General features: G+C 33.1%; 1 protein-coding gene across 4 annotated transcripts in view; it reads left to right on the forward strand.

The window, feature by feature from the left end:
- Positions 1 to 27,385, forward strand: part of USP15 (ubiquitin specific peptidase 15) — a 129,176-nt gene that overhangs the window by 14,935 nt on the left and 86,856 nt on the right. For 2 of the 4 annotated variants that reach the window (XM_019654745.1, XM_019654746.1), the window contains exons 2-4: positions 6,623 to 6,750; positions 11,937 to 12,067; positions 24,298 to 24,424. In XM_019654745.1, coding sequence (XP_019510290.1) covers positions 6,623 to 6,750; positions 11,937 to 12,067; positions 24,298 to 24,424 — 386 coding nt within the window. Of the gene's footprint in view, positions 1 to 6,622; positions 6,751 to 11,936; positions 12,068 to 18,329; positions 18,676 to 23,515; positions 23,615 to 24,297; positions 24,425 to 27,385 lie in introns of those variants that run through there. The other 2 variants (XM_019654748.1, XM_019654749.1) reach the window with 2 other exon arrangements.

A 27,385-nucleotide genomic window follows, 5' to 3' on the forward strand; every position in this document is an offset into this window, starting at 1 on the left:
AAAAAAAAAAAAAAAGTAGAATCACAGAGTTTAAAAAGGATTGATAAAGTACATAAAATTATGGATCCTTTGGATTTGTTAGTGGCCATCATTGACTTTGTGAGAACCTTTTGGATGGCCCTTTGGGGTCGGAATACCTAGATTGCTAGGTTGAGAAGTAAGTGAGAGTTGAGGAAGGATAAGTCAGAAAAATGGGAGTGGATAGAGGAGGAATTAAGAATGTGAGATGAGAGGTGGTTTAGGAGGAAAGGGGGAAAGAATAGGCCCTTTTTATATGCTGAGTGGAGTTAAAAAAATTAGAAAAGATATAGGGAGAAACAAGGAGATCAGGGCTGTTGATGGGGTAAGTTTCCAAGGAAGAAAAGTCAATCCAAAGCATTGAACAAAAATTATTAATCTTGGATTTAAGAAGGGTTATCTCCTTTACTGATAACAAAGGAATCAGGTAATAGTAAGGTGTGGAGCACGAGTTGGACAGAAAGTTAAAGCATTTAACTTCTTTGAAAAGTAGGCAGTAAGGTTCTCTATTCAACCTAATAGATCAGAGACTTCCTGAGACTGGCAAGGTGTGAAATAATTATTGAAAATAGAGAAGGTTGTATTGGAGATGTACTGAAGGATTGTGGGTCATCTTTGAAGGATTTGCGAAATTGAAGACCATAAATCTTTAATCCCCGTGAGATTTTCTTTAGTAATTTTTGAACCAGATAATATTAACATTATGATAAAACTATTTTCATATTGATGTACTAGTGTGTGAGAATCATGGGTAATGATCAAGTGTGAGGCACTCTCATAAAACCTTGTAATTCACTGAATCAGAGGGAAATGATAGTGATTAAGCCACAGGCAGAAGCCTTAATCATAAGTAAAGCGACCTTGATCATATTTTGATAGATTTACTTCATAGCTTTTTATATGGGAACACAGTCAGATGGCTCAGTATTATTCAGAAATATTGGGTTGTCGGAAAAGTCATGACTCATTTTTGCAACGAAAAACAAAAAATACATCATGACTTGTCCAACAGCCTAATATTTCACCTTCAGTCTCACCCATAAGATACAGATTCCTTTGTGCAAGAAATTTAAATTATTCTATTTGTCACAAAGCAGTTAATTACTGCTCTGTACTGTGATTTATCTAAATGTTTGCATATTAGTATTTAGATGAATTTACACAGTTGCAAGTCAATAGTTAATATGATATTTGGTACTAAAGCTTGATCAGCTTAAAATCAGTATATGTCAATTTCAGAGTTTTCGAATGATTGTTTTGCTTATATTATCTTCCCAGATATCAAGGGTGATGATCTACTTTCTGTATTTTATGTGTTTTTATTTTCTTATGAGATGTCACTCAATTATTTTTTACTTTTCTGGCTTACTGGTTGCTCATATTAGTAAAAGGAAATAATTTCTTGAAAATGAATACATGGCTGTATATCAGAATTATAATTTGATAACTTTAGAAACAGTCAAATAAATCATGATTTTTCAAAGAAAATTCTTCAAAGCTTATGTAAATTTTTAATTAAAATTTAATGCAAATTCCTCTGTTTGGAAGATCTAATATAGAAGATAAATATGAGATAATATAAATTTATGATTTTTTTCAAAAAATAGTAGTAAATCTAAAACTATACATTTTATACATTTTGCTGTACATATTTTTATCCAAAATTTAAAAACCTAAGCTGTGTTTATAGTTATTTTTCTTATTTTTATGCTTGAAATTTCTTTTCATTTGTTGACTGTCATTTAACTCTATGAGTTTTGTTGGTCCAACATTATTCATAGTCTATACATTTGACTCTACTTCATTTTTGTGCATGTATATGAAGATGTTTATGTGTTTGCGTATGTATGTATATGTAAACCATTCTATATTAAATAGAAAACATATTAATCATATTTAATGTAATATTTCAGGAAGACAGAAAAGTACAAAGAAAAATATAACAAAATATCTACATATTCTTTTCTTAGTTTAAAAAAATAAAACATTACAAGTATAGTTGAATCTCCCTGTATGTTTCCTTAATCCCATGCTCTTCCCTCCCTCGCCAGAGGGAGCCACCATCCTGGAATTGATTTTTATTATTTTCTTTCTTTATACTTTTACTATACATGGATCTGTAAATAATATGTATTATTTGTGGCATGTTTTAAAATTTTCTGCAGTTGCACTATGTGTGCTTATCTATAGCAATATATTTATATTATATTATATGTATTCTTTTGTGGCTTTGTTGTTGTTCAACATTGTAATTTTGAGATTTATCCATGTTAATACATGTACATAGTTGTATTTTTCATTTCAGTTTTTATGTAGTTTTTTTTTCTTGGTGTGAATAGGGGGTATTGGATCTTTCCCATTTTTTTTTTTATTCTTACAAATTATGCTGCAGTATATATTCTTACAGTTGTATCCTTGTAAGTGCAAGAATTTCTGTAGGATAAAACTTAGCAGTGGCAATACATAATTTTATGGTATACACATCTTCATCTTTATTAGATATTGCCAAATTATTCTCCAAAGTGAGGGTTCTAGTATAGTTTACATTCCCATTGGCAGTATACAAATTCCTGTTATTACACATCTTCTGTACTCTTAATATTGATACGTGCATACATGTGCTTGTGTGATCAGTTTCATGAGAATGATATGGTATTATGTTAATTTGTATTCCAATGGCTAATGAAATTGAGCATCTTCTCATATGGATAGAGTTCATTCTGATTTCCTGCTCTGTGAATTGACCTTTTTTTCTTTTTTAATTAAAGGAATTCTTAATGTGTTCTAATCCACGGTTGCGTACATGCAGTATAAGTATCTTCCCCAGTCTTACCTCTTTACTTGGTGCTCCCTTTGCTTTTCATTTTAACCTTGTCAAATTTATCAAAATTTATCTCTAAGATTCTTTTGCTTTTTGTCTTAACTCTTCATATAATCTAAGGTAAGAAGGATTTTCTATATCTTTTTTAAAAATTATACTTTGCTTTCACATTTATGTTTTTAATCTAACTATAATTTACTTTTGCAGTTCTTCTATAACACAGTATGTGTTCCTAAAAATCAGCATGCTTTATGCAGAATCATGCAATAAAAACCACAGGGCATGTGGGGAAAATGGGATTGGGGCACAGTACTCAAAAATATTTTGTCAGTGACATATTAAAAAAAATACCTAAAAATGATAGCACAGTTTTACCTATGTTATGTTAAATGGTTAAGAAATGCATAAATACCACAATAAATACGATGTTTTTATTTTGAAAAAGATTTGCCTGTGGAAGCAGGATTCAGAAGGGCGGTAGCTTGTGATGGGTTGTGAAGTGGTAGGTAGGAGGGTCATCTGAAATCGGCCAGGAAGTAGTAACTGCAGTTGTGGAGTGCGCAGCTCATTACGCGGGTGAAGTGAGGTAGATGTTTGAAGTGTGTGTGTTTTGTGCATCCCTGTGTGGTTCAGCACAGCTGGGTAATGTTCTCCCTTCACCTGGTGTTTGTTTCAGAGTTAGGACGATGGGATGGCAAGCAAGCACCTGGGGTGTAAAATTTAAGGAGGCTCTCCCTGTTGGGGTCCCTAGGCATCTCGCTTGCCTCACCTTAGTCTTGGCCCTGCTTGTACATGAAGCAGTGCTTAAGCATACGCTAACATTTGTTATTGTTCCCCAATATATCAGTCATATTTAACACATTCAAGTTTTTGAAACAAGCAGAGTAGAGCTGACTGCATACGTGAGGTAGAGTTCTAATTTTTTCACATGTACATTGTCAGATCTTTCCCCACTAGTTTGTAACGATGCTTTTGGCATATATCATAGTTCCACATATGTATGAGCCTGGTTCTTGTTTCTTTGTGTTGTTTTCATTGGTCTTTTCACTTCTCCCTATGCTAGTATCACATTTTCTTAATCACAGGGCTGGCACTAACTTTGTAACCTTGGGCAAGTTAATTTCTGTGTGCCTATGAAATTTTAATAGTGCCTACCTCATTGGGTAGATAAAGGAATAAATGAGCCAATATATTAAAGTGCTTAGAAGCATGCACCTGGCCCAAGAGTAAAGCTTAAATGTCAGTTATTTTGTTATTATTAAAAGTAATTTCTATAATTTGACATCTAATAGACTGAGATTGTCATTTTGTTTTTCTTTTCCCAAATTGTCTGACAAGAAACAGGGAGAAGCTTGTGGAAGGATTCTCCTAACAAAGTGACATTTAGGCTATGAAGATGGCAGGAGTTAACTAGGTGTTTAGAGCAGGAAGAGAATATTCTAGGCAAAAGGAGCCATGAAGCAGAAAAGTGTGTGTCCAGAAACTGAAAAAAGGCTCTTATGCTAGATCTCAGCACAAAGACAATTGGTACTGGCTGGGACTAGAAAGGTGGGAAGGAGCAGATCATGCAAGACCTATTATGCAACATTAAGGGTTTTATTTAGCATTTATCCTAAAATCATAGTTATAACTATTTGTGCAGATTGATAAGCCACAAAGTATAAATCTTCATAAATAGCTATAACTATTCAAAAAAGAAACTCAGAAGCTAAAATTGGGCCCATTTGGACCCTAATAGCATACCCAAGGATTAAGAGTGCTTTTGAGAATACGTATATTTGAGAATACGTGTATTTGGACCTTTGTTCACTCATTTGTAATCTTGGTGAGTTATTTATTCTGTCTTTGGCTTTTATCATTTCAAATTGAGGAATCAGGATTTTTGGCAGATTCATAGTTTAAGAGTCGAGTTTTTTACAGTACAACGAATCTGTCAATGTCTTGAAATAAATTTTTTTTCACTTACTTGTCTACCGCATCTAATATTATTGTCTTTCATGGGTACACCTAAGAAGACTACACATTATTTTTGTAATAGATGCTTTTATTTTTCCTACTTGCTTCATGTTTCATTACCAAAAATTTCTACAAGTAAGATATAGGTGACCTATAATAAAAGTATGACACCCCTTTGCAATTGAAGTAGTGTTGAAAGCAGCTAGGTATTCATCAAATGGGAGAGTCTTCTGTCATAATAGTATCATTATACAGAAAGTAGTCACTTTGAGATCTAGGAAAAAGAGTTGAACTAGAAATGTTACGGCAGCAGATAAATATTGCCCAATGCAAACCTCCACTATAACTGTGAAGGATTTATTAAATCCCCATACTTTACAAATATCTTTTAAATAAATATAAATAGAATTTTGATAGTATTCCACAATAGTTTTATTAAACATCTTGGGCTTTTAAACATCTTGTTAACCTTTACTTTTGATTTTGTTGGTGATTGAACCTGGTTACATGTGGAGAAAATGTTTTGGAAAAGAATTTAAAATAATTATGAGCCGGTGGTGAAGTGGTATTTTATTATAGGTTATATATAGTCAGAATAAATTTGTGAAGTTTTTTAGGTTTATTATTTTTTTTTATGTTCTCTTTGCTAGAGAACCATTATTTTACTTTTTCTGTCATTGGTCTTCTGATGAGACACTAATTCTAGGTATTTGAAAGTGAGGTGAATATAGTTTCAGTACTGCTTATATTGTTGTGTCATACTATTTATTTATTTATTTTTGTGTCACACTTTTAAATCAATCAAAAATCAATCCTGTTTGTCCCAATAGATTTTATTACTATATGAGGAACAGTTGGAGACAGTATTTGTTATTAACTTTTTTTGATGAAGCTAATTTTTAATTTTTAAAAAACTTTGATAATTATTATAATGTCTTGCAAACCTTTAATAATTGCTTTCTTTATTCCCAAAAAGATACAGTAAAATATGTAAAATAACATACTGTATTTGTAAGTTTTTTGCACAAGAACTGTTTTTCTTATTTCTTTCTGTTTTACCATGTTGCATTTTTAAATCTGATTTTTATGATTACCATTTGAATTTTTGTTCAATTGGCAAATATTTATTGAGTTATTACTTGCATTTTAAAGAAAGTACTGTTAAGGAATTTTTTTAACGTGTATGTCAATACTTGTCCTGAAGTAGTAGATAATTATAGAACAATAGAAATAATACTTTATACAAGTGAAATATTTTTCTTCCAAATACTGTGATGTTAAAATTATTCTCAGTAATCTTTTTTTTTTTTTTAAAGATTTTTATTGGGGAATTGGGGGAATGGGAACAGTGCTGGAGAATTAGGGGAAGGGGAACAGAGACGTTGCTTCACTGGCCCAAGTTGGCACTATCATTGCGCTCTTCCCAGACAAGGCAGATCAGTCGCCGGCTTCTGGATGGCCTCTCACTGCAGCTGTTAGCCGCTCACGCTGGCTGCTGGCTACACACGGTAGCCCATGGCAACCCACTGCAGCAGGGGCTGCAGCCATGCCGTCGCCAGCGACTCACAGCAGCCCAGCTCCAGGTTGAGCTGTTGTTCAGCATCTTAGCTGTAGAGGGCAGTGTCAGTAGCCCTCATATGTGGGATCGGAACCGGGGCCGTCTGGGGTCCCAAGTCAGCTCTTAACCATCGCGCCACTCGGCTGGCCCTCAATAATCTTTGAAATAGGCGTGTACTTTAATATAAAATGAAATATCAAACGTAGATAGCTTTTCTGCTCTTCCTGTAGATCCAGGTTTTTCTTTTACCAATTTCTTTTGATTTTTAGGTACCTAGTTGATAGTCGCTGGTTCAAACAGTGGAAAAAATATGTTGGCTTTGACAGTTGGGACAAATACCAGATGGGAGATCAAAATGTATATCCTGGACCCATTGATAACTCTGGACTTCTTAAAGGTATTATTTCCTTCTTTCAGTTAAGTTGTAAATGTGTTCATTTCAATATATTAGAGTCAATATATGTAATAGAAGATGTTAATGTAAATAAATTGGTACATTAGAAATTTCTTTGTTGTAGATTTGACCTAATGAACTTAGATTGTTCTTTCACAATGAGTTATATTCTGTATCATGACAAATTCTGTTTTTCATTTATAATGTAATAAGGGTTTATTATTGTTTAAAACTTTAAATAAAGAATGTAAATTAGAAAATACTATTTTACCATTGTGGGGGAATGGTGTGTTGTATATTGTTTTTCTTAATGGACACATGATGATTTTTATTTAGGTTGGGGAGCACTGGCATATGTTTACATTCTTGGATTTTTGTATTAATCTTCTACGACCCTTACTGCTTGTTAGCTCTTCTATACCTCTCATTACTTTTAAAAAGAATAAAACATAAGTACCAGAATTGCCATTTCTGGCCAAGATGGGGTTAACAGATTTCTTTTCTACCTGAATGAACTAAAACCTTGATGACAAAATACATGAAATGAGATCTCAAAACATTAGACATCAATCAGGCAACAAAGAACAGTGATTCCTGAGAGGAAACAAATGAGGTGAGCCCTGTGATTGCCTCAGCTTATTACATTGAGAGTTTCCAAGACATAGCACAGAAGGGGAAACTCGTGCAGAGCCAGGCAGCCTTCCAGTAGTTGAGGACAGAGTTTGGAGTCCAGGGAGATGAAGGCTGCTGGAGTTTGCAGGGTAGAGTACTAGAGAGGAATGAGCAGCACACAGAGAGGGAGAGACCTAGAGACTCTCATAGGGTCTCTTTCAAGTCCTCAGATGATCAGTGCATGCTTGTGAGGAAGCTGCCCAAGGCCAGAGAAAGAAACACCCAAAAGAATTAGAGGAACAATCATTACGGCTCATGTGGGAGGGACCCAGAATAATGTATTTGCAGCAGCCAAAGTGGAAAACCTTGTAATTCACAGGGTAGACTACTGAGATCAGATTTGTCTCTGTAATAGGGCAAAATTAATCCTCTGGTCCTTCTAACTTGAAAGCATTTAACTCTTGCCAAATAACTTAACTGCCTCTCAGAACAAAACACAAGAATATTTATAGGAATACAAAAAATATCCAGCATCCAGTAAGATCAAATTTATGATGTCTTGGGTCCAATCAAATATTACCTGGCATGCAAAGAAACTGAAAAAAAAAAGGTGTATAATGAGAAGAAATATCAGTGTTTTAAAATTTTCTCTAAGTGGATAAAAGGAATAAAGAACAAATGAAACAAATGCAAAACAAATAACAAGATGGTATATTTAAACTCTATGAATGATCGCATTAAGTATAGATACTCCAGTTAGAAGTAGAGACTATGAGATGAGATTTAATAATAATACCCAACTATATACTGTCTATAAGAAACCCACTTTAAATATAAACATACAAATAGATTAAAAGTAAGAGATTGAAAAAAGATATGCTATGTTGTGGTATAAGAATTCTAAGACTGACCTCCAGTGACCCTCACTCTTGTATTATCATCTCCCCTTTGAGGATCCGTGGAATCTGTGACTAGGATGAAGTATCATGACCATGATTATTTATGTTATATGACAAAAGGGAGATTATCCCAGTGGTCTTAATCTAATCACATGTGCCCTTTAAAAGCAGAATTTTCTCTGGCTGGTGGCTGAAAAAGTCAGATTCAAAGCAGGAGAAGGATTCAGTGCATCATTGCAAGTTTGAAAATGGAAGGGACCACATGAGAAGGAAGACAGTTATCCTTAAGGAAGAGAGATTGGCCTCGGGCCCTCAGCCAGTGAGGAAACAGGGACCTCGGGGATGGATAAACTTGACTAAATATGTGCAAGACCTTTACAATGGAAACTACAAGACATTGCTGAGAATACTTAAAACCTAAAGAAAAATCATGTTGGTGGATCAGAAGACTCAATATTGTTGAATTCCCTCACTCACTATAGATTCAGCACAATCCCAAATCACAATACTAGTAGACATTTTAAAAATTACAATAAAATTTATATACCATAAAATTAATCCTTTTAAATTTTTCAGTGGTTTTTAATATATTTGCACAGTTGTACAACCATCTAATTCCACATTTTCATCACCCCAGAAAGAAACTTCATACCAATTCATTCTCCATCCCCACTCAAAACCCTCAGCTGTAGGCAACCACAAATCTACCTTCTGTCTCCATGGATTTGCCGATTGTGGACATTTTATCTAAATGGTTGACTTCTCTCAGCACAAAGTTTTCAAGTATCACCCATATAGCATGAATCAGTACCTCATTTCTTTTATGGATGAATAATTTTCCATTATATGGATATACCACATTTAATTGATCCATTCATCAATTAACGGACATCAATTAACGGACAATTAATGGATCCATTCATCAATTAACGGAATTTGGGTTTTCAGTTCTGGCTATGAACATTCCAGATTTTTGTGTAGATGTATATTTTCATTTCTCTTGGGTATATACCTATACATGGAATTACTAGGTCACACAGTAACTCGGTATAACTACTTGAAGAACTATTAGACTTTTCCAAAATAGTTACACCATTTTACATTCTTCCCAGCAATATATGAGGGTTCCAGTTTCTCCATATCCTTGCCAACACTTATTATTGTTTGTCCTTTTATTATAGCCAGCCTAATAGGTGTGAAGTGTTATGTCATTGCAATTTTGATTTCTATTTCCCTAGTGATTAATGATGTTAAATATCTGTGTTGCTTTTATATATATATATTTTTTTTAAATTAATTAATTAATTTATTTTTTGGAGAAATGTCTATTCATATCCAGTGCCCATTTTTTTAATTGGGTTACTTGTCTTTTTATTGTTAGTTTTAAGGGTTGTTTACACATTCTCATACTAGCCCCTTATCAGATATATGATTTCTAAAAATTGTCTCCCATTCTGTGTATTGTCTTTTACTTTCTTGATACCTTTGAAGCAAAAAAGTTTTTAATTTTGATGAAGTCAATTTACCCATTTTTTCCTTTGGTTGCTTATGATTTTGGTTTCAGAAAGCATCACATAATCCAAGGTCATAATAGATTAAACTTATGTTTTCTTTTAAAAGTTTTATAGTTTTAGGTCTTAAATTTATGTCCTTGATAAATTTGAAGTTAAATGTTGGTGTATATAAGTTAAATATTGGTGTATTTTAAGATAAATATTGGTGTATGTTGTGAGATAAGAATCAACTGAATAGAGAATCCAAAAGGAGATCCACACATATATAATCAATTGATTTTAGACGAAGATGTAAGGAGGAATTCATTGGCGAGAGGATAGTCTTAAACAAATGCTGTTTCTGTTTGCAAAAAAAAGTGACTTTTGATCCATACCTGTCACCATATATAAAATTAATTCAAAACAAATCGTAGACCTAAATGTAAAAACAGTAGTAACAAGTAACAAATATCAGATGTTCTTTGTTTAGTTTAGAAGTGTTCTCCCTTTTAAAATAGATCATTTTATTTTATACACTAGATACAAATTACTATGTAGATTCTGGTACGAAATAAAATCATTTAGCCAGACTCTTGAATGATTGTAGAAAACAGCATAGACGTCTTAATTTTAAACTCTTTTCTTTTCCTAAGTTTTCTTCGAGGCAGTTTGTTATAGTGAAAGAAAATGGATATTAGGGTAAACGGATTTGTGTTTGAATCGCTCCAATTTTCTGTCTGTGTGACCTTGGGCAAGTTAATCAGTACCTGAATGTATTCGCTAATAAAATTGGAGATATCTACTTCGTAATGGTGTTTTGAAAATCAATTGAGATAACAGGTTTTTTGGGGTTTTTTTATAATAACACCTTTCACTGTACCTGCAATTTTCTGTATGTGTGATTTTGGGCAAGTTATTCAATTTTCCTGAATATATTTTCTAATTTAAAATGGAGATACTTACCTATCTTACAGGATTGTTTTGGAGATTGAGATAACATGGTTTTCTACTGTATTATCTCAATAGTACATTATCCATACAGGGGCTTAGAATATTTAAGTTTCTTTCACGTTCAGAGGTTCTGAAAATACATTGCAAAGTATCAGTTTTCACCAAGAATTTATTAATTAGAACGTTTAAAAAAACTGAGCTTAAAAATTAATACTTAGTTTCTGCTAATGAAGCGTGTGTTATAAAATTCAGAGACTTCCCTCCCATTTCTATGTGAAACATAGTTTCCTCAAAGTTTTAGTATGATTCTGAGACCATAGATTGATCCTAGATAGAATAAATAACTTTCTTTAATCCCTTCCACATTTTCCTGCTTCTTAATTTGTATTGTTATATCTAATAAGAATAATATGTCCTCATTATTGAAATGTTATCAACAACATTTTAGTTCCCATTTTTGTTAATTTAAGACTCGCTCAGAATGAGAAAATCCTCTTTATGTTGTATATAACTCAATAAACTATAAATATTTCTGTTTCTGTCCTTTAGAAATTCAAGTAAAAGACCAGATAACAAATGAATCTCAATTTAGGACTGTGATGTAGGTCTAACTCAAGGTATTGCTTGTAGATTTCTGGCCTTTTCTGCACCAAAGTTTTAGTTTAACCATAATTTTGAAAATGGCTCATTTAATTAGGATCACATCTAAAAAACTACTTCCACTTTAGATCTGGGGAGGGGTCTAGATCATGGGCCTTCTGGAGTAATGAGTTGGTTCATAAGATGCCCTTTTGTGATTTCCATCATGGTTTCCCATGTGCTTTGGAGTCATTGTGAAAGATTATTGATTTGTTTCTGAGCCTCCTTCACCAGCTAATGCTATATAGATCACTACTACCATATGAGGGATTTCTGATACTCAACATATTTGGGAAACACTCTTCTTTCAGGACCCTTGGCTAACAGTCACACCTTGTTATATTTTTAAGAGCTTAATAAAAGAAAAATTATCTTTAAACACTGTTGGCTGACTAGTGAACTTTTTAAAGCAGTAGTTTTATTTTGGAATATGTAGATTTAGATGTGAACCTATTTAGTGCTTTCTTCAAAATTAATTTAAATATTTAAATTATTCCTCATGAGTTTAAGTAATTTTTAATGTGTATAACCAAAGTATTTAGAGATATGTAGTATTGTTTCTTTTTATTTATCGAGTTTGTTTTTCCTTTTGCAGATGGTGATGCCCAATCACTTAAGGAGCATCTTATTGATGAATTGGATTACATTCTATTGCCAACTGAGGGCTGGAATAAACTTGTCAGCTGGTATACATTGATGGAAGGTCAGGAACCAATAGCACGAAAGGTACATATTAAGAATAACTGAATAAAAATATTTTTCTTGAACAATTTATATTTTATTGTTAATCCAATGACTTGTGAAGCCTTGTCAATGATCTTTCAGAAAGGCCATCAAAGGTTACTTACTGTATACTGTATAATAATAACAACAACTAACACATATAGCGGATTCACTATATGCCATGCGCTATTATAAGCACATAACAGTAGTCCCTCCTTTTCCACAGCTTCGCTTTACATGGTTTTGTTTACTCGCAGGCAACCATGATCCAAAAATATTAAATGGAAAAATTCAAGAAATAAACAATTCATAAGTTTCAAATTGCATGCCATTCTAAGTAGCGTGATGAAGTCTCACACTATCTCACTCTGTCCTGCCTGTGACGTGAATCAGACCTTTATCCATCGTATCCACCCTGTGTGTTACCTGCCCATTAATCATTTGGTAGCTGTCTCAGTTATCAGATTGGTAATCAGAGAGAGAGACAGAGAGAACACATTCAAATAATGTTTATTCCAGTATGTTATCATTCCTCTGTTTTGTATTGGTTATTGTTGTTAATCTGTTTTGCGGCCTAATTTATAAATACACTTTCCCACAGGTATATATGTACTATATATATATATATATATATATATATAGGAAAAACATAGTATGTACAGGTTCGGTACTGTTCATGGTTTCAGGCATCTACTGGGGGTCCTGGAATGTATCTTCTTATGGATAAAAGATGACTGCTTTACACATTATTAACTAAATTAATCCTCACAGAAAACCCTGTTAGGTAAGTATTATTATTCCCATTTTATACGTGAGGAAATGAGGACAGGAGTAGAGAGGTTCAGGGCCTTTTAGAAAGTCACATTAGTTTACAAACTAAGGTGGCCTGACTGTTTTCTTAACCACTGTGCAGCACTGCTTTTTTGATAAAACATTTAGAAAATAATGAAAAAACTACAAGTTGAAGAAATGTCTTGCAGCATAATTTTTTTAAAAATTTTTAAAGTTTTAAAATTATAGTCTAGAAGCATTGAAAGTGACTGATTTTCTTTACTTTGAGAACTAAAAAGTCATTTATGAAAGTGAGGGTATTGCCATAATAGAATACCCAATGCTTAAAGGAGACCTGCCAACCTCACACAAGTGTTTGGCCATGTGTTTGGGTAAGGAGGGAGTCAGGGAGAGAATGGGGAGGAGAACCAGAATCTCGGAGCATAATGATTTATCTGGTTGTTTTCTCATCTCACATAGAAACAATTAAAAAGATGAATTATGTAACACAAGGTATAAAATTTAGTAGACCAAACCATATTTGTATTTATTTGTAACTGATGCTACAAAGTTGCTGTATTAACACTTTGTATTTATCTATCTATGGTTTAGGTTAGAATTGAATCTTGTTTTCTAAATAAAATGTGAAAGTGCCTTTGATTTAGTTTAGTTCCTTAATTTCACTTAGCCTTTTCTTGTAGCCATTTCAAAATTAGGATTCCTCTATTATAAGAACACTAGCGTTATATGTATAAAATGACCTATTGTTTTATCTATATTGCTGGAGAATTGAGTGTTTTGACCATTTTTGAAGAGTAGACTAATTAGCTATAAAACTATCTAGAACTTTATTTCTGTGATAAAGGGAAATGTGTGTCTAAAATACCTTCAAATTTGGTAACCTGAATTACTTTATATGATAATATAAATGATGCACTTTAAATGATATATTTTTAGTCTTAATAAATTGTAGCACATTATACATTATAAGTCTTTATTATGAGTAAATACAGGGGGTGCCCAAAAAATGTATACACATTTTAAGAAAGGAAAAGTATTAAAATTGTAATACTTAATATATACCGATAACAAAAGATAAATACAAGTCACGTTTGACTTCTGCAATTACAAGAGGTGCTCAAAGTGGTTACCATCAGTGTCCAGACACTTCTGATTATGGTGAACCACTGCCTGACCAATGTTGACCAAAGTGTCCACTTGTATACATTTTTTTGGTACCCCTGGTAGATTAACCAACACCTTCATTTGGCATTACTTTTTGAAAGAGGACTTATTAGCATTTCTTGAAACCTGTGTCTGATAATCAAAGTAAAGGAAAAAAGAAAAAGAATTATGAAAACTTCACAGAAGTAGAAAAAAAAAAAGTTTAACTAGTCTGCTAGGAGGCCATACATTTATTTTTTAAAAGGTAGTTAGAATTTACTCAACTTGTAAAATAATTTTCAAACTTTAACATGCATAAATTTACCCTGAGTTTTTATTAAAATATGTTTTCCTCCAAAATTAAATCAGTGAATCTGGGAATTTCTGTATAGTATGTCCCACATGACTCTGATACTAGTGAACTCAGTTAAAAAAACAGAGCAGGAAATAAAATGAAACCAAAATCCAAGAAAAATAATGGACAATAGAAACAGAACCATGAGGAACCTAAATAATAGAGTTATCAGACAGAGGCTATAAAATATTGTGATTATTATGTTCAAAAATATGAAAGAGTTGAAAAGAACGACAGAACTATACAGAACCAAGTATAATTCTAAAACTGAACAATAATATGAAGAAATTAAGAATTAAGGCCTTAATGTTTGGATATAAAACCAGGCTAACCAGAACCAAAGAGAGAATTTGTAAACTAAATAACATCAGTAGAAAATGCACAGACTAAAGCTTAGACTAAGGAATGGAAAATACAGAAAAAAGCAAAGGGACACATGGAATACAGTAAATAAGAGTCCATATAAATGGACTTTTAGGAGGAGAGTAAAGACAGAATGAAGTAGAAGTGATACTGGAGGTAATAGCTGAGAATTTTCCAAAACCAATGAAAGATAACTGTGCTACAGACTCAAGAAATGCTATGATCCCAAGCTGAAAAAATATAAACAAAACTATACCCAATAAATCTGTTGAAAAGCAAAAGCAAAATGATATTCTTTATAGTAGCCACAATAAAGATATATATTACCTTCAAAGTGAGGATATGACAAAGAAATAATTTCTCAAGAGAAACTGAAGTAAAAAAATCTTCAACATGCTGAAGGAAAATAACTGCTAACCTAGAGTTCTGTGACCAAGGAAAGGATCCTTCAGAAAAAGCCATTTTTAGATAAACAAATTGATAGAATTTGTTACCAGCAGACCTGCACTAAAGTAAATAGCAAAATAGTCTGCAGAATGGAAGGAAAATTTACTCCTATAGAGATATAGGAAAAAAATGTAGATTGACAAAAGTAAACATTGTGAATAAATCTTAAGACAGACTTTTTAAAATAGTAATAATTTCTTACAGGGATGAAAATATATATAAAATTAAAGTATATAACAATATTAGCATTTAAGTCAAGATAGTGGCTTCGAAGATGACCCCCAGTGATCTCTGCCTCCTCACATCCACATCCTTGGGTAGTCCCCTTTCACACTGTACCGAGGTCTTGGTATTGTATTGGTATGTGTGATCAGTGACATATAGCAGAAGCCATGTCGTATCACTTTCAAGATTGGATTTTAGGGTGAAGGGGATTATAAGAACAAACTTCCAGTTATAAAGTAAATAAGTCATGGAGGTGCAATGTATAGCATGGTGACTATAGTTAATAATACTATATTGCATATTTGAAAGTTGCTAAGTGAGTCGATCTTAAAAGTTCTTACAACAAGAAAAAAAATTGTGGGTCAGCGGAGTGGTGCGTTGGTTAAGAGCTGGCTTGGGACGCCAGAGGGCCCCGGTTCGGATCCCACATGTGAGGGCCAGTGACACTGCCCTCTACAGCTAAGATGCCGAACAACAGCCAACAGCTCAACCTGGAGCTGGGCTGCCATGAGTAGCCGGCGACGGCGTAGGCTGAAGCCCCTGCTACAGTGGGTTGCCATGGGCTACTGTGTGTAGCCAGCAGCCAGCGTGAGCAGCCCTCAAGCCACCGTGAGCGGCCGTCCAGAAGCCGGCGACTGATCTGCCTTGCCCAGGAAGAGCGCAATGATGGTGCCAACTTGGGCCAGTGAAGCAACGTCCTCCACAACTAGACTGAAGAACAAAAGGACAGCAACTTGTCTGTTCCCCTTCCCCCAATTCCCCAGCGCTGTTCTCATCCCCCAATTCCCCAATAAAAATCTTTAAAAAAAAAAAATTTGTAACTATGCATGGTGACGGATGTTTAGTAGACCTATTGTGGTAATCATTTTGCAATAAGTACAAATATTAAATCATTATGTTTTACACCTGAAATTAACATAATCTTTTATGTCAGTCACACCTTAATTAAAATGCAAAGAGTAGATTATCCTGGGTGCACACGCCTTCTAGCTTTCTCATGTCTTAGTCTAGAAAATTCAGCTGCATACTCAGACAGCCTATGGGGGGCTCACATGGTAAGGAACTGAGATCACTGACCAAGAGAGGAACAGAGGCCTGCTAACAACCATGAGTGAGCTTGGAAGTGAAACCCTCCAGTCTTATTCAAGTTTCCAAATAATTGAAGCCCCAGCCCACAGCTTAACAATCTCACGAAAGACTCCAAACCAGAACAACCCAGTGAAGTTGCTTTAGATTCTTGACCCCCAGAAACTATGTGAGATGTTTGCTTTGTGAAGCTGCTAAGTTTCGGGGTAATTTATTATGCAGCAATAGATAGCTAATCCGGATTTTGGTACCTGGAAGTAGTATGCTGCCATAATAACTTGAAATGTAATAGAGGCTTTAGAACTGGGCAGTGGGTAGAAGCTGTAAGAACTTTTAAGAGTATTAATGAAAGCCTAAAGAGCCTTGAATAAATTGGAAGTAGAATTTTAGACTTTGAAGAGGCTGCCAGTGAGGACTGAAAAGAGGAAAATCTTATTGGAACCTAGAAGAAAATGGTATTTGTTTTAAGGTGACAGAAGATTTAGCAATGCATCAATTCCAGTAAGCTGAAAGGTAAAAAATTATATCTAATGAATTGAATGATGTACCAAAATGTTGAAAGCACTACCTTGTTTCTTCTAGTGATGCTATAGTCAGATGTGAGACGAGAAAGAAGCTAAACAAAGGACTGTTAAATAAAAAGGAGTCAAGACTTGCTAGTTTTGAAGATTCCTAATGTCTCCAGATGACAAACAATGCTAAAACTAAGAAATGCCTCTGAGCAAAGATCCAACTCAAGGCACTCTCATGAAAGCATGGTCTAAAGTTGAAGCCTAAGATGTGATTGTAAAATTCACTATTAAGACCTCAGAAAAGTCAATGGTGTTACCTCACAATTCTGTTCAAACAAAAGGGCCTTTTAAGAATATGGGAAAATATGTTCAGCTTCACTAGCTATAATGTAAATGCAAACCAAAACCACAGTGAGATACCACCTCACATCTGTTAGAATGACTATTATCAATAATACAAGAAATAACCAGTGTTGGAGAGGATATGGAGAAAAGGGAACCCTGGCACACTGCTGGTAGGAATGTAAACTGGCACAACCACTATAGAAAACAGCATGGAGTTTCCTCAAAAAGTTAAGAATAGAGCCACCATATGACCCAACAATGCATCTTCTGGATATCTACCTGAAAAATTTGAAGACATTTATTCATAAGGATATATGTACCCTCTATGTTCATTGCATCATTATTTATGGTAGCCAAGACATGGAAACAACCAAAGTGTCCTTTGACGGATGATAGCTGGACAAAGGAGATGTGGTATATATGCAATGGGATAACTACTCAGCCCTAAGACAGGACGAAATACTGCCATTTGCAACAATAAGGATGGATCTTGAGAGTATCGTGCTAAGTGAAATAAGTCAAATGGAAAAGGACAAGAACCATTTGATTTCACTCATTTGTGGGATATAAAACAGAAAGCAACAAACGAACAAACCAAACAAACTTACAGACAACAGTATGAAGGTTACCAGAGGGGAAGGGCGAGGGAGGATGAATAGGGTAAAGGGGGTCAAATATATGGTGACAGAGGGAGACTAGACTAGTTGATGAGCACACAATGCAATAAACAGATGATGTGTTATGATATTGTATACTTTAAAAATACAATGTTATTAACCCATATCACCTCAATATAATTTTTTTAAATTGCTAATAATAAAGTCACTAAGTATTGGTAAAAAGAAACAAAAATAAAAACCATATCTTTTAAGTATGTTTTAATCTATAATATCCTTCCCACCTATTCTCCCACCTTGAATTTTATTTATTGAATAAACTGGATTGCTTGATTGACAGAGAAAAAGAATTTCAGAATGTAATTCACACCTCCTTTCAACATGTGGCTTCTAAGAACATGTCGAAGAGCTTCTAAGAAGCTTAAGGGCATTGCCCCTCGCATAAACCCAAGTTGGAGAGGATTTAACTAGAGGACATTTGTGTGTGTGTGACTTTTGACTAATGGAATGAACTCCAGTGAGATCCACTAGAGACCTACAATGTTTTCAAGAACCATTGCCATCTTGGACTGCAGAAACAGTATAAAATGAAAGAGACCTTTGACCTTCCAGACTTCTACAAGCAGGAATCAGACGAATAATTTCCTCAATGTAAACGTGCTAACTTTCATGAAAAAAAGTATGACTCCGAAAGCAGAACCAAGAGTTATGAAGAATTGTTTTCAGGTAAGGGCAGAAGTGAGCCCTAATTGAGGATTTTCCAGTATTTGCATAAGTGGATTTCAGAATGTCTGTGGGCCATTGACTCATTTTTACCTTCTCTTCCCCTCCTTTTTAACAGGAATATCTTAAAGATTATCTTCTACATGCCCCACGATTTTATTTTGGGTGTTATGTGGGACAGAAAACTTACCTCTTAGTTCACAGGCCTATAGATCAAGGGGAGCTATACTCAAGTTACTTAAGGACCACATCCAAGGATCCTTATCTGCATCAGGATCAGACATAGATGACAAATTTCTGAACTTTGAGTTGATGTTATAATGGGATGAGACTAGTGGGAGCCTTTGCAGAGGTTGAGAGTATTTTGCATCTTTGCAGGGAGGGACTGTGACTTATTGGGGGCCAGAGGGTAGACTGTGGTAACCAGCCTCAATGATGCCCCGCAGTGATCGCCACCACCAGGTATTCACACTGTAGTGTAATCTTCCACGGTTGGACTGTGTGACCAACAAAATACAGCAGAAGTGAACTTGGGAGTGCTCTCTTGCACTCTCTCTCAGATCAGTCACTCTACTTGAAGCAATATGCCATGTAGGCAGCCTATGGGGAGACTTACATAATAAGGAACTAAAGTCTCTGCCAACAACTGGAGAGGAACTGAGGACAGTGAATAGCCACATGAGTGAGCTAGGAAGCAGATTTGAACATGATTAGTCACCACGACCTAATTGATGTGCATAGCAGGTGGTCAGTGCAGAAGACTATAATTTGTTTTGTATTCTAAAATTGTCTAATATTTTCAACTGATAATAGCAATACATCGTAAAAGGGTGACTAAAGTCATTCTTAGAAGGAATTTGATAGCTTAAATACATATATTGGGGAAAAAAGTCTGAAAATCAGTTGTCTCAAGAAGAGAAGGAAAGGAAATTAAGCCTAATCAAGAAAGAATAATGTACAGTAGACATTAATAAAATAGAAAAAAATACGCTAAATGAGCAAAGTTTACTCATTGTAAAAACAGTGAAATTAGATGAGTGAAATAAAGATGAAACCTGGCAAGACTGATCAAGAATAAGAGAATAGGCACAAATAACCTATATTAGAAGTGAAAAGGGGACATCATAGAGCCTAAAGAGATTATTTTTTGAACAGCTTTATGTAATAATTTGGAAATTTAGCTGAAATGGACAAATTTCTAGAAAAATACAACATAGTGTTGAAGCAATGAGGAATAGAAAATCTGAATTGTACTACTATGGTATGTGGTTAAAGAAATAGAATTATTAAATGAAAACCTTCCCACAAAGAAAATGGCAGGTCCAGGAGGCTTCACCAGTATAGTCTCCCAAATATTTATCGAGGCAGTATACCAGTCTTATGCAAACTTCCAGAGACTAGAAGACTGCCCAACTTATTTTGTGAGGCTAGCATAAACATGACACAAAACCCCGAAGGACACTACAAAAATGAAAACTTGCAGGCTAGTCTCACTCATAAACATAGATACTTAATTCCTAAATGCAATATTAAGCCAAATCCAGCAGTATATAAAAAGGACAATAAAAAAAATGGCTAAACTGGATTTTTTTTCAAATGCAATTTTGATTTAACGTTGCAAATTACAATTTTGGTCTCAACTAAATAAAGAAGAAAAGTAATCTCAACAGATGCAGAAAAAGTATTTGATACAACTTTGATATCCATGTATGATTTTTTTTAACTCTTAGAAATAGAAAGCTAGCAATAGAAACATGCTGCAAATATACTTATGGTAAAATATTCAAAGCTCTCCCTCGCAGATCAGGGACAAGACAAGGGTAACTGTATTAAAGGTTTTAGCCAGTATGGTAATGCAAGGGAAAGACTTAAAAAAATAAGGGTTGAAAAGAAGAAATGAAATTGTAATGTTCTAGGAGACATAATTGTATATTTTGAAAATTCCAAAAATTGTACTGCTGAACAATTAGAAGTAATAATTAAATTTAGCAAGGTAGCTGAATATAAAGCCAATATACGAAAACCAATTATATAGCAGCAGCAAATAAAGTTGAATTTTAAAATAATGTTTATAACAGATCAAAGTACAGTTATTTAGGAATAAACCAACGAAAGCTGTGCTTTTTCTACACTGTAAATTACAAAACATTACTTAGCAAAATTAAAGAATACCTAATGAATTTATGGCCATGGGGATCACCAGACTTTTCTTTGTAAAGGGCCAGATAGTAAATATTTTCAGCTTTGTGGGTCAAAATGGTCTCTGTGGAAACTACTGTCTAGGCCATTTTGGGTGCAAAAACAGCCATAGATGATACTTAAATGAATGGGCATGACTGTGTTCCAGTAAAATGTTATTTATAAAAATAGATGGTGAGTCAGATTTAGCTTGTGGGTCATAGTTTGCCCACCCCAATCTAGGCACTAATTTATTTACCAACATCACAAAAAGAAGTAACTAGATATTATTTACATCTTGTATAGAATATACCTCACCATCTATAAAGTAATCTTAATAAAAACTGCAAGAACAAAAAAAATAGATGTGAACTTTTCAGTTAAAATACACTTAAGAGACTTTATTAGTCAATTACAATGTGTGAGTTTCATTTGGATCCTGATTCAAACAATACATTAAAAATGAGACAGCAGAGACCATTTGAACATTGACTATATTTGATATTAAGGTGTTCACTTTAATTATTTTAGGTGTGATAATGGTTTTGTGGTTATATTTGAGTCCTTGTTTTTGAAGAAATATATCCTGATGCATTTGTGGATGGAATATCACATGTAGGATTAATTTGTTACATATTAACACCTATGATATCATAGATGTGTTGTACTTCTCTACTTTTCTCTAGTTACCACTAGATAGTCACACTGTGACTCCAGGGACTAAGTAATTAACCAGTTATTCCTAGCACATAGGTGCTCAGTAAGTGCTGCAAAAATGAATGTAGCTAATGCCTCAAAAATAGTAAATGTGTCCGTTTAGGCCCAGTGTTATCAAATTGTTGTGGAATACCAGATTTCTTTCTTTTTTTTTTTTAATTCAAGTTTATTGTGATGACACTTGTTAGTAAAGTTACATAGGTTTCAGGTGTCCAGATTTCTTTAAAATTACTTTGTGTTTCCAAAGGGGGACCAGTAGGCAGTTGGAATGAAGTAGAGTTTCTGTGAAACATTCATGTGCTGATATAAGGAGTAGACTGCATTAGGTTGATAAATATATTTCATGACTGTACAGAGTGCTCTTTAACATTTACAGCAAAATGAACAAATAGAAATTTATTTTAATTCAGCATAAACTTGTATTTCCTTCACTAACTTAGTAAAGAGACTTTACCTTCAATGTGGCCTTGAGTTAATGGAAATATTTTTATATAGCCATAAGTCTAAAATTTTGAACAAGGAGCCAGATTTCATCTTGTGCTTGCTTGCTCCTTATTTATAAATAATATAACAACATTATAATTCACTTACAAAAACATTTTAACTGTGAACTCTAATTCTGAAACATAACTATTTCTGAATATCACCTTCCAGTCCAATTTATAATGTATATTTTAATGATTGTAATAATTAGGTAAATATAACTTTATACTGTTTTTTATAAGCCTGTTTCTTCCTGTGACACTTTTTATAGCCATCATTTAAAATGATTATTTTCAGTGCAAACATTTCTAACGAACGTAGGACTTTATATAAACAAATGTGTAAAGGAGATGTTACATAAACAAATAATTCGCATACACCATAACAACAGTAATACATAAATATTTTTCTCTGCTATGGTACTATTCAAGCTTTAATCATTCATATAGTATGGTTCTTTCAGATAAAAATAGTTGGAGGACAAACATATTTTCTTGAAAATAACAGCTTTTTAATACACTACTTTCGGAAGTAATAAAATATCTTACAAATATATTAGTATTCTAAGTAGTGATATGAGGGTTTTAACAATGGTACAGTATTGTTAGCGAGAAGAAAAAAAAATGATGCAAAGAATTCTGAATCTCAGTGAAGTGTGTGGACTTTGAAATAATCTTGATGTTTTACTTTCATTGTTTACAATGACTTTCTGACAGTTAAATCACCAGGTTCTTTCCAGGAAAATACCTGTTAGTGTTATGAAAATTGTCTTTAACAAAAACTATGCTTATTTAGAAAATATATACCTCAGTATAAATCATAATGAGGGATTTTCACATTTTTTTGTTATTTTATCCTGTTCTTTATCATATTACCTGATCTGTTGTTGGTCATTCCATTTGTTTTCCCCATAAAAATGCGGCCTGTAGCTAGCTCAGTTTTAGCAACTTATCAATGATTAGTAGCTATCTTAAAATAATATTATTTTAGGTTTTTACTCAGATATTGAGTCATCCCAGAGCAGAAAATTTTGGTTGATAAAAGCATTTGATTCCTAGTTTTCTACTTAAATATAGCTACAAGCAATCTTATAAAATTAAATGATATGGTATCTTTTACTACATTCTTAACCTCAAAGTAAATAAGCATAAAAGATAATACAAAATTCATTGTTAAGAGACAATTTATATGTTAGTTTGAAAATGAATTAAGTTAATTAATTGAAGGAGCAGCGCAGGCTGTTTTAGAAGAGCAGTAGGAGAATATACATGACAAACTGTCATAGAAATTAGTGTCAGGTTGCACATTCAAATGCTAGAAAAACTACATTTGAATTTTTTGAGCTAAAACAATTCCCTGCAAGTGCAAGAGAAATTTTTAAGTCCCTTGCTAAACTGATGCTAAGCTTATGAGTACAACAGTTATTTGGAGCCTCCCTTTTGCCATATTTGTCTAATGTATCACATATCAGGCTGATTACTATTTTCAGCAACAGTATTCATGACTGAAATCCTACAGTTAACCTTTAGAAGATCAAAAGGAAATACGTATACTTATTAAAAAGGTGACCCTAATACATACATATTTTCTCTTTTTCTGCTTCGCTGCTTGCATGTTTAGCAGGGTTTTTTTTTTTCTTTTTTTCATTTGTTGGCATAGAATTACTAAGTACGCATGTAAAGGTCAAACAAAGTCATCTTAGGGTGGAAAACTAACATATCAGTTACAAGGCATAGCTGAATACTTTGGCAGCAGAAATTTGACGTTACATTTTAAAGTATTTGTTTTAACATACAGAGTGATATTATAGCTGTTGCTAACTGAAATTGTGTAAAACTTACAATTTTTAAAGGTTTTCTGCTTGAGATCAAGTACTAAAAGCTATAAGTGTGTCTGTCTTTCATCAGAGGTGTATTTACATTTTGAGTAAACTTTTTCATCATATATACTGAATGTGTATTCATTAAGTTATCTTCACAGATCAGAATAACTTTCCGAACTGTCTGTTAGTGTTTAATATTATTATTATTCATATTCTGTTAAATAATAAATTTTCCAAAAATGTTTCTTGCTTTTTCAAATATCCAATAACTTTTATTTTATGTTGATAGATTTTAATAGCTGTTGTTTTTCATTGGAAATTTTTTTTTTTTCCCTAAAGACTCTTTAGAGAAATGGATTCTATTAGAGATGGTGAAATATATTGAACTATAGCTGACACTGATTTGTTGTTTTGTTTTTTTTTAGGTGGTTGAACAGGGTATGTTTGTAAAGCACTGCAAAGTAGAAGTATATCTCACAGAATTGAAGCTCTGTGAAAATGGAAACATGAACAATGTTGTTACTCGAAGATTTAGCAAAGCCGACACAATAGGTAATGCAAGACGTTCTCTTTGTTAAACCACTGCTAGTAAAAATTTAATTATAATTCTGTTGTTATATGCTACTAGAATGATAACTATTTTAAGGGTTTATTCTTAAACATAGATTGCCAAGCTCAATCCAATATATCTTAGCTTAGAGTTGAATTATTTATTGTTTGTAAATCTACATTATTAGATGATTTTAATATTTGTGCCATATTTTAAAAAATCAAATAGGTATTGTTTTAGTTTAGCATTTGAAAAATGTATGTTTTGTTTGTAACATGAATATAAAGTAGAATTTTAAATAAAAGCTTGCTTAAATAAAACTTGGTCAGGTAATGTAATAATAATAAGGTTTCCCCTTCTTAGCATGGAAAGTGACAATTGTTTATTTCCTTTTTTCTCTCAGTTCATTCTTTGGATTCTAAATACAGTTTAAGTAGCTATTTAAATAAGACAGCAAGCTTAACATTATTATGACATGGATTTTTTTTTTACGAGTAAATTAGGGCATTACAGTCTCAAATATAAGTGTATCTAACTTCCTCTATATAGTTATATGTCTGCATGTCTATCTCTCTATATATATTATATATTTGCAGATACAAATGTACATTAAAATATATGTAAGTCTTTTTATTCCAGTTAAAAGTCACATTTTAATACAAGATCCAGAATGTATTGAATAAAATATTTTTTAAATAAATGATTAGGAATTTAATAACAGAATTACAGCTTTTTGATAAAAACAGCTTGAAATAAAAATTATAAAAGGTAGTTATTTTCAAATAATTTATTGGAAAACAAGATGAATAGTAATAATTTGATCTTGTTGGAAAATGTAAATAGACCGTGGGAAAGGACATGACAATACAGAACTCAGCAAGGAGGAACGGTTAGCACATTTATGAATTATAGCACTGTATAGCTTTCCTTGTTAAATGGATCATTAAGTATACTTTGATTAAAAGTAAATAAAAGTATTTCTGAATTTCATAAGTCATTAGTCTTTCACCATTTACCCATTTCACAGCAGGAAAATACTTTTAACTTATATTTTTCATAAAATAGTAACATTCTTCAGCACACAGTGCTTGATTAATCCTAACATTTTCTCTAAATAAAATAATATATATGAATTTTTTATTTCCACCCTCTTTATTTAGCTAGAATATTTCTAAGTTTGAGGTGATACAACTTCAATAAACTCAGTTATCTTTCTCAAATGAATGCTTAAAATATTAGGAATTTGATATGTAAATATCATTATAAGAGTATTACTATGGATAAATTACTTAACTTTTGAACTTCTAGATTTGTGGAGCATTCAGGAAAATAAAACATTTCTACATACTAAAAACTGAAAGTTTTCAATATAATACAGTAGTGTCCCCTTGTCAGTAGGTCATAATGTTCCAAGATGCCCTGAGTGGATGCCTAAAACCACAGATAGTACTGAATCCTCTATACCGTGTTTCCCTGAAAATAAGACCAGGTCTTATATTAATTTTTGCTCCAAAAGACGCATTTTATTCATTTATTCATGTACAGAAATCTACATTTATTCAAATACAGGCATGTCTGGTTGACAGTCTTAACTGGGGCTTATTTTGGGGTAGGGCTTTCATTATGAGTACCCTGAAAATCATGCTAGGGCTTATTTTCCAGTTAGGTCTTATTTTCGGGGAGACATGGTATATACTCTATATATACTGTAGTGTTTTTTTTTTTTTATGCACACATACCTGTGATAAAGTTTTAATTTATCAGTTAGGCTCAGTAAGAGATTAACAACAACAATAATAAAATAGAACAATTATAAAAGTATACTGTAATAAAAGTTATGTGAATGTGGTCTCTCAATATTTTGTTGTACTGTGTTCACCTTTTCACTTAAAGGAAGTACTTTATGGCTCCTCTTTGGTGTATCCAAATTGCCAGCATCCTTACTTTTGCACTTTGGAGCTATTGTTAAGTACAATAAGGGTTATTTGAACATGAACACTGCAATACAGCAACAGTTAATCTGATAACCAAAACAGCTACTAAGTAACGGGCTGGCAGCGTATACAGTGTGGATGTGCCGGACAAAGGGATGATTCACATCCCAGAAAGGACAGACCAGACAGCACGAGTTTTCATCACACTACTCAGAACACTTGCAACTTAAAACTTATGAATTGCATATTGCTGGAATTTTCCATTTAGTATTTCAGACTTCAATTGACTGTGTGTAACTGAAAGTACAGAAAGCAAAACTGCAAATAAGAGGGTACTACTGTATATAAAATTACATTAATCATGATATTAAAATATGCACAATAATAATCTATAAGTCTGTCCAAGAAGGATAGTCTGTTGAAACTATTTCCAATACTAGTCTCTGAAATGTTCAGCCAACCAGAATATAAATGGGAATCTACCTCTTAAAATACTTGATACAGATAATGTTTTTTAGTTATTTTAAAGTTTAATATTTTCTTTCCTGACCTCATTTCTATAGGGAAATTATATATAAATATTAGACAGACAAATCTTATTTTGGAACATTAGTTCACCAAATAATAGTTTAAAACTTATATGAAGATCAGCAATTGGTTATTGGTTTAATTTCTGAATTCAAAACGAGCATTGTGGAGTTCTCACATTAAGTACTAAGTAAGAATTTATCAAGGTGATATGTAATTTGTAAAGAATCTCTGCTTCAAAATACTTATGATTGGCATAGATTTTAATCAGCGTAATTTAAATTCACCAATACTTTTTATTTAATTTTTATTAAATTTATTGGGATGACAATGGTTAGTAAGTTTATATAGGTTTCAAGTGAACATTTCTATAATACCGTATTTGCCGGCGTATAAGACGACTCGGAGTATAAGACGACCCCCTAACATTTCCACTCAAAATACAGAGTTTGTTATATGGTCGGCTGTGTGCGATTTTGCGAGTGTGGTAAAATCGCATAA

The sequence above is a fragment of the Hipposideros armiger genome, unplaced genomic scaffold (genome assembly GCF_001890085.2).
Source record: "Hipposideros armiger isolate ML-2016 unplaced genomic scaffold, ASM189008v1 scaffold_229, whole genome shotgun sequence".
Taxonomy (NCBI): domain Eukaryota; kingdom Metazoa; phylum Chordata; class Mammalia; order Chiroptera; family Hipposideridae; genus Hipposideros; species Hipposideros armiger.